Source organism: Thermobia domestica, chromosome 4 (assembly GCF_964235325.1).
Source record: "Thermobia domestica chromosome 4, izTheDome1.hap1.1, whole genome shotgun sequence".
NCBI classification, from domain to species: domain Eukaryota; kingdom Metazoa; phylum Arthropoda; class Insecta; order Zygentoma; family Lepismatidae; genus Thermobia; species Thermobia domestica.
In genome coordinates, this window is record NC_137457.1 from 66,950,038 (window position 1) to 66,959,364 (window position 9,327).

The 9,327-nt window shown below is 36.1% G+C and overlaps 2 protein-coding genes across 2 annotated transcripts; both read right to left on the bottom strand.

Moving 5' to 3' along the window:
- Window positions 1-3,204: 3,204 nt before the first annotated feature.
- Window positions 3,205-4,548, bottom strand: LOC145682783 (uncharacterized). Its single transcript, XM_081754158.1, has one exon. The coding sequence runs from the start codon at window positions 4,546-4,548 to the stop codon at window positions 3,205-3,207; it is 1,344 nt and encodes a 447-aa protein (XP_081610284.1).
- A 295-nt stretch (window positions 4,549-4,843) lies between these two features.
- On the bottom strand, window positions 4,844-8,464 carry LOC145682784 (uncharacterized). Its single transcript, XM_081754159.1, has 2 exons — window positions 7,387-8,464; window positions 4,844-7,179 (listed from the first exon to the last, which is right to left on the bottom strand). The coding sequence occupies exons 1-2, from the start codon at window positions 8,462-8,464 to the stop codon at window positions 4,844-4,846; spliced, it is 3,414 nt and encodes a 1,137-aa protein (XP_081610285.1).
- Between the last annotated feature and the right edge of the window lie 863 nt (window positions 8,465-9,327).

Below are 9,327 nucleotides of genomic sequence, written 5' to 3' on the forward strand. Positions count from 1 at the left end.
CAGCTGTACAACGAAACTAACCACGTAGACAAAATATTGTTAAAAGTTAGATAGGTTATATATTTGTGTTATCAGAACCATGTTTAATTGCTTTTTCTTGGATGCGAATTTGGCTCTGTAGTGAAAAACCTAACTATTGGTTATACAATAAAGAACCTAGACATTACTAGGAGAGAATGTCGTGCTTAAATGTTACTCAGCAGATTTGTGTATGAACAACAAACTAGAAATAATAGCAACTGACGTTGGTAATTTATTTTTTTAGCAGACAATCGGGAAGATCGATTCCTTCCGTTCTAGCTGAGTAGCTACAATATTGCATTCTTTACATCGGAATGTATAAATGAAGAGAGACACACGTTAATTATAAAAAGCGAAACATTCAAGCATTATTTTTAATAAATATGAACCAGTATGTAATATTGCACAAAATTGCTTGTCATTAATAAGCAGGAAATAGAGGAGGGAGCGAAAGACCTTCGTTGCTCCCTTTTAAAGAAAATCAGTAATTAAACTTAATTTTTCAGACTTGATTGCTATTTATGTACAAAAGAAATTACGAATTAGTATTGCTCTTCCTGTTTAGTTGGGAGGTTTATAAATTAATGCTCTCTATATATATGCTGGTTGCCTACACATATATCCTTTTAACAATTTTCAAAAGAGTTAGTACATACTACAAGGTGGCTTGCAGTCATTATTTCATATCTGTTGTGGCCTTATTATTATGTGGCCAAATTTGTACATTGTATATTGAAATTCTATTAATATCATTTATGGGTTGCATTCAGGAGAAATTCTATCCAACCATAGCCTATAACAAAAATACGTCGTCGTGAATGCAGGAAATAATTTATATGAAGTATTCATTAGTAGATATAGTTTGGTTTCTCGATGGTGAGTTCCTGTTTCTACACACATACTTCTGTACGGTTTTTAACATATACCGGTACATGTATATTGGATGAATATCATCCTAGAAATTAAAGGACGAATCCCTTGTTAGCGGTAAAGGATAGTGAAGTTTCAAAGTTTACCTTCAGGACATTCATAATCGGAGAGTCTGTTCGGGCATTTTGTTGAAATTGGAGACTCAATTTATAGTGATATGACAACCCTTTTGTGGGTCGTTGGTTAGACTTACGAAATTGATAGAAACACATATAGTTAATATATAGGCATGCTCAGTTCCTATATTAATTGAGTGCATATCTTGCCTTAAAGACCTAATTTCTTCAGGTGATGTGTACGTGGCACTGTCACACGATTAAAGAACTTAATTCGGTTGTCTTGCATTCCCTTGATTCCATTGATCAGAGGTTTCTTATAGCATAGATCTCCTTTTCCTTAACTCGTAGTGAAGCGTTATTCTTTTTTCTCTTACGACTGTAAAGTGCTGGTAGTGAAGTTCTTAAACGACATTAAAATAATGCTTGAGGCCTTGGACTAGTTTGAGGGATTGGACGTGTTTTTGTTTCTCGTAGTTCTGACAGAAAAATGTTTCACTATAGAGCTTATAATCGTACAACGTCTACTGTAGAACATTTATACTTTCCACATCTCTGTAACTGCTCATTAATCTACGCACCATATTGAAAAAATGCTCTCCTTTTAGAGTTTAAGGGCATTTTTCAAACATTTTTGAACCTCTTTTACCGTAACGTAATTAAACGTCTGTTAAACTGTGGTTTACAGATCTCAAGTAGTTCTTGAGGTCCCCTTAGTTGAATATTAGACCAAAAGAGGAAAAGAAAAGAAAATGCAGATCAGTTGTGTATGGGCCATTCCACGTGAAAGTGAGCCTAAATCCAAATTTTCGAAAACTGTCAAAACCAATGCATTTTTACATTTATATGAAGTAAATAGATGAAATTTATTTTTCAGAATGAAAGACATATTTATACTTAGAATCCACGTAAAATTGTAAGTCTAAGTTGTGAATTTGTAACACGTCAGCTGCGAGGAATTTTTTATTGTTGTTATCGGCAACATTTTACGGTATATTGTGCATGTTTGGCTGAAGTAACTTCGAGCTATTTAAGACGATTTCTTTTGCTACAAGTTGCAGTTGAAAAAGTGTTAACAGGATACAAATTGTTTATAATATCATTAAAGATATAAACGTCAACTTGAATGTCCTGCCCGTGACAGAAAACTAACAAAAGTTATTGTAGTGAATTACCAAATTTGAGAATGTGGTTCATACTTAGTAGAAGTAACAATTTGCACGTGTGCTTCACATTTACCAAATTTTGGACTAATGCTAATAATATATTTCGATTTATTTGAATTTGAAAACTTGCCCTGTCCGTAACAGTGCGCATGCCACTGGTGGGAAAGTTTGTTTACATTCGTTATTCATGATAGAAAATGATTCCATGTGTAATAAAATATTGTTTTCTAAGCATAAACATTATTTACTTATATACAATAATACACTGAGCAAAGCTATGTGATAATATGTAAAAGAAATGCAGTAAAATATTATTTGCTTAAGTAGATAATTGTCTATTACTGTCAGTATGATGTTTTAACTTAAAATAAGTATGATATAAATATTATCATTAGCGTCACCTTTTTGCTCGTTTAAAGGGAGCAGTGGATGGGATTGGAGTACGTACAAAAAGGCCATTATGGAACTTTGTGAAACAAAAGAAAGTAACTGTAGAATGCGCTGCTGATTTCGTAGCAAGCTTTAAGCACTTCGTTTCAAAATATATCTGTTTTACTACTATCATCAGCAGAAATTGGAAAAAAAGACGCTTTAAATAAGATGTCAAATCTAATTATTGCGAAGCTTAAGTACTTTACTGAAATTTCACCAATTACACTCTAATAGTTGCTACCAACAACCTAACTATATTTTCCACCAGACTCCAATCCACGTGCAGACAATAATTGTGTTTGATCTCGAACATTCATAACAAAAAACATAGTTCCCACGTTGGATAGATCATGCATTTATTCTCAACATTCAACTACTTGGTACAATATCTATTATACATCTTCTTAATATAGCCAAAACTCATTCCAATAATCTCTAGGCAAGACAAACATTATTTTCCTAGAAAACAGAAGTTCCATGAAGCAAAAATGTCCCACTTCCACTGTACTGTACTGTCTTTCTTCTTCTTCTTCTTTACTGTTCTACATTCGTTCTTCTCAGAACGCTACATCCTCCCACCTTTTGATTGCGAATAGCAATCAAAACAAATACCGTAATGGAACATTTACAACACGTCCACTTCTAGTGACTACTTTTCGTTCATCACCACTTGGCTCTGCCATCGATTCTTCACCTGTTCCAGAGTTTTCGATCTTCTCAACAGTCTTAGACGAAACCTGTTTACTTTGATCGTTCGGAAACACTATATCTAAAGGATATAATTTTTGTATAGGTCGAGTTAAAACTCCATTTGATGTTTTCACCTTTACCACTCGAACATGACTATCTACACCAGGACACAATTCTATAACTCTCCCTAAAGGCCAGTTAATTCTTTTCTTATCTTCCGTTGCTACCAAAACAACATCTCCCAGATGCACTTCTCTACCATGTCCTTTATCCCATTGCTTTTGCACCAACAGACTTAAGTACTCATTTCTGAACCGGTCTCGTAATTGTTGTCTAATAGCACTCAACCTCTTGTATCTCTTGATCAATAATGTGTCTTCCACTCGGTCCAAGTCAGGCACTCCAACTTCTTGAACATCCTGTATGAACATAGCGGGTGTTAAAGCAACAAAATCCTCAGTGTCCTCAGATATATACGTCAAAGGACGACAGTTAATTACGGATTCGCAGTCACATAAAACAGTAGACAACTCCTCAAAATTCAAGGAAGCTTTTCCTAGTGTTCTTCGCAACAGATTTTTCAAGGTACGTATAATTCTCTCCCACCATCCACCCCACCATGGAGCTCCTGGGGGAATAAATTTCCATTGAATTTTATATACAGAGCAACTCAGTTCTATTTCTTTCCAATCAATACACTTAAACAAATTAACAGTGCCAACAAAATTCGTTCCATTGTCACTGTACACTACCTTTGGTCTACCTCGTCGTGCAATAAACCTTCTCATTGCCAGCATGAATTCACAGGAAGACACTAATTCTAAATGCACAGCTCTATACACCGCACAAGTAAATATTACTATCCAAACTTTATTTCCATCATTCAATATAAGCGGTCCTGTCAAATCAATTCCTGTTATCTCAAATGCTAAGGCATCACGCACTCTATCATCAGGCAATGGACTTGTAACTGTAGTCATTCTTCCAGCGTCTTGTTTCCTACATGTGACACATTTTCGAATTACATTCCGTACAGTTTTTCTTCCGCGCAATATCCAGTAATTTTCTCTTAGCTTACATAATAAAATTTGGGTTCCTGCATGGTTCATCCTAACATGTTCCTCCATAACCATTCTGTGGACTAACTCATGATCTGACGGAAGTACAAATGGACTCCTGAAGTTCTCTTTATCATCTCTTCTAACAATCTTCGTTTTGACTCGGATCAAGTTTTCTTCGTCCTTGAAAGTCATCAACGTCTTCAATTTCTCACTGTTGTCATTAAAACTCTCCTTTTGTATGAGATATATTAACCGCCTTTCTGCAGCGTTGAGCTCCTGTAGTCAACTCTCCGACATTTCTGTTAACCGGTACAGTCCGACAATTTATAATAAATCTGCGCATCCACGCTATCATACGCAACACGTTTTGATACTTAGAGAAGCGTCTCAAATACCACACATCTTTGCACTGTACAGTCATCGCAACTATCGTCTTCTTTCTTTCCTTATTTATTTCAACTATGTCGCAAGCGCTTTCTTCTGTGGGCTAATCAGGTTTTCTTAACTTCAACCAATCCGGTCCCTCCCACCAACGGGATTTCACAAAAGTTGCGGCATTACAACCTCTGCTGGGAAGGTCCGCAGGATTAGAATTACCAGGTACGTGTCTCCAACACGCTATGTCACTCAACGAACGAATTTCCTTGACTCTATTGAACACGAACACACTCCATGGTTCGTTCTGTTGAATCCAATATAACGCAGTTGTAGAATCAGTCCAATAATTTACGGGAATATTTAATTTCAAACTACTAATAATATTATTCGCAAGACGTGCACCAATGCAACATGCTAACAACTCAAGACGAGGGATACTTATTTCCTTCATAGGAGCAACACGTGCCTTACTGGCTACCAACTGGACTACGACTTTACCATTATGTTCACTTTTCAAGTATACAACACAAGCATATGCATACTGACAAGCATCACAAAATATATGCAGAGACCATGACTTCCTTGATTCATCTACCGACAAACATCTCGGTATTGGTATTTGTTTTAACTGATATAAATCTTTTACCCATCGATCAAACTTTCGTTTTACTTCAGGAGATACTTCCTCGTCCCATCCTGCTTTCTTACGGAAACTGTCTTGTAACAAAAGTTTAGGTACTAAAGTCACAGGTGACAGGAATCCTAATGGATCAAATATGCTATGAGCTACCGCCAACAATTTCCTTCTGGTCACAGGTTCTTCAACACCTTTTAAACTATTCAGATCACACATAATAACATCCTTTTGTTTGTTCCAATACATGCCTAGAACATTGCTACTGTCATGATTTTCACTGTTATCATCTACACTATTATATTCCCATCCACGTAAATCAAATTGTGCTTCAGCTAATAACTTCTTAGCTTGTTCAATAAATGAGGTGAGTTCTTCTTCATTACGCACTGATGTAACACAATTGTCAACATAAAATGATTCTTTCAACTTTTTAGCTGTACCCTTGTACTCTGAAGAAACATGTTCTAAGTGAAACTGTATAACTGCACTTAACATAAATGGACTACAATTGACACCAAAAACTACTCTACGATGCCGGTACACTTTTAAGTTTCTTTCAGCAAAATTCCTCCACCACAAAAATCTCAAAAAATCACAATCCCCTTTTTTAACACCTATCTGTAGAAATGCTTTTTTAATATCAGATATTACCCCTATTTTATGCTCTCGAAATCTCAATAAAATGTCAGTAATCAACTCCACAAGGTTGGGACCTTTCTCTAAACAATCATTCAACGAAGGTGAATTTCGTACTTTACACGAAGCGTCGAAAACTGGTCTAATTTTTGTCGTTGATCTTTCTTTGAAAACAGCTCTATGCAGGAGATAATATCCTGAATCTGTAACCTCATCTGGTGGGACTTCTTCGATTATTCCATCTCGCAACCATTCATTGAACACGGACTCATATTCTTCATACTTTCCATTTACAATTAATTTTTCTGTAACCAAAACACATCTTTTTTCTGCTTGTATTCGGTTGTCAGGTAGTTCTGGGTGACAAACTTTCCATGGAAGACTGACTTCGTACCGTCCCTCCTCATTAACTCGTACAGTTTCTTTAAAATGATTCAAAGCCGCTTCATCCGATTCTTTTCTGGATTTTGTTTCTGTTGGGTCCAAAATTCCTAATGTGTCTAACTTCCACAAATCTGATATCTTTGCATTCTGAGTCAGTAGTGAAATAACATTTAATGTTGAAACTTCATGACAGCTATCTTGTTTGTTTATCGGGACCTTTCCCATCATAACCCAGCCTAACAACGTTCGAACAGCTACTAATCCACATTTTAACTTATGCACTTTATTTGTCATAAGTTGACCAGCTACATCTGCACCGATCAATAATTCTATTTCTGTGTCATGACCTCCGAAATCTGACAGCCAAATTTGGTTTCTTTTCATTTCTGCAACCCATGGTCCTGGCTTCAAACTTGGTATTTGAACACAAATAACAGATCTTTCCAACACTTCTAACTCACATGGAAACTTTTCTTGCATGTCGCAGACAGTGATCGTATAACAATTGTGCTGTTCCTTATTTGTTTCAACTCCGCCAAACAACATATGTTTCACGGTTTCTTTTCTTTGGGTTTTAAGATTCAATTCTCTTGCGACCCGTTTCAGAATGTAAGAGCGCTGAGAGCCATTATCTATTAAAGCTCTTACTTCACGCATTTGTCCGTTCACATTCAGTTTTACTTTCACAGTTTGTAACAAATATTGATCACAGTGATTTTGGTTTGTAAGCGTACACGTTTTCGATTCTTTACAATCACCGGTGCTTTTACCTTTTCTTTCCACACTCACTGGACACATCACAGAAAAATGATTTAGTTTACACTTAAAACAATTGACCTTCACTTTACAAGACTTTATTTGATGATACGGCTGAAAACACAAAAAACAACATTTATTGTGCAAAAGAACTTTCTTTTTCTCGTCCAGTGACATGTCACGGGCCTTGGAACAGTTCTGTTCACGATGTGATTCTTCACAAAATAAGCATTTCTTACCTGCTTCTGTATCCAATTTATGACTTGACAACAAATTACTAGCTGTGGGGATTTTGTTTTCAATTCTCATTTCCTTCTTTGCGTAACTTGTTTTACTACTTGATACCTTGAAGCCTGTTTGTGCTAGAACGATTCTTTCCTCTCCTTCCACTTCATTTTTCAAAAATTTCAACAACTGATTCATTTTATCACTGTACGTTACAACTGATTCATTTTCAGTGCTCCTTGTATCAGTTCCTGAGTACCTTAACCATACTCGTAAGAATTCTTCGGGAAGACATGATTCAACTAAGGGAAACAGTACTGCTGCGAACTTATCACTATCCATACCAATCGATTCTAATGCTCTCAACTGTGATTCTAATTTATCGTACAAACGAGGAAGCGATAGCTTGTTGGATTGGTTTGAAACATTCTGTATCAAAATCCCTAACAATTTTCTGACATAGTATTCAATTAACAATTCCTCACGACCGAACCTGTTTTGCAAACTCTGAATGACCTTGTCGTAATTTTGTGCTGTAGGAGGATAACTGTTTACTACTTCCCAGACTCTGGTACCTTGTACAACGGATTGCAGTAGGTATTGAAATTTGTCCTCTTTGTCAATGTCCTTGTCTTCGTGTATTCTCTTAAACTGTCCCCAGAAACCTAGCCATTCGCTAATCTGTCCTCCAAATTTCTTAAGCTCTAATTTGGGTAGTTTCAGTTTTTTGCATGAATTAACACAACCAGTTGAACTATTACTGCTGCCTTGTTCACTCTTTTTCTCGTACTGTGACTTAATGAGCTGCTCATATAACACTTGCACTTCGTCCCACATTGACTTATATTCTTCTATGCTGTTATATTCACTTTCATATACACTTACGTCAATTGCTTCTACTTCTTCTGCCAACTGCTCTAGAATCTTTGTATCGTAATCAGCAAGTTCTGTACTCAGCCTATTTAACTTCGTAATATACACTCTTACTTTTTCTTCATTCGGATCACTCTGCTTCAATTCTTCTTTTGCACTAATGATAGTCCTTGTATACAATGTACGAATGGGTTTCCGTAATGCAATTAACTTATCCATCGTGGTTTCACTAGTTACACTATCACTTCGCAATATATAAAATGCGAAACTCTATGCCCCACGCTGATGCGCCAAAAATGTTAAATCTAATTATTGCGAAGCTTAAGTACTTTACTGTAATTTCACCAATTACACTCTAATAGTTGCTACCAACAACCTAACTATATTTTCCACCAGACTCCAATCCACGTGCAGACAATAATTGTGTTTGATCTCGAACATTCATAACAAAAAACATAGTTCCCACGTTGGATAGATCATGCATTTATTCTCAACATTCAACTACTTGGTACAATATCTATTATACATCTTCTTAATATAGCCAAAACTCATTCCAATAATCTCTAGGCAAGACAAACATTATTTTCCTAGAAAACAGAAGTTCCATGAAGCAAAAATGTCCCACTTCCACTGTACTGTACTGTCTTTCTTCTTCTTCTTCTTTACTGTTCTACATTCGTTCTTCTCAGAACGCTACATAAGAGGTGGGAAAAAGCTCTGTCAATTGAATGTCTCCAAGCAAAACACTTTTTCCTGCAATCTGACAGCGAAAATTTGGTCATTCGTCGAACTTCTAAATCAGAGCCTCATTCGTGTAAAATCTTTAAATTTCTATCAGACTTTTATTCAGATTCTGAAAATGATGATTCAGAAAGCCCTGAAGCTATCATGAGCGACGACTTTGGTTTCCATGTTAACAAGGCTTGTGTTAGGCCGGCTGTTGAAAATATAACACAAGGAACATTTTTGTTGATGGAATTTTTCTCTAGTGGACAGAAGAAAAAAGCAGACAGGCGTGCAACTATCGCGCAAAGCCCAGTCGAAAAGGACGAAAAAGTCAAGGAAATTTGTATTAAGACCAT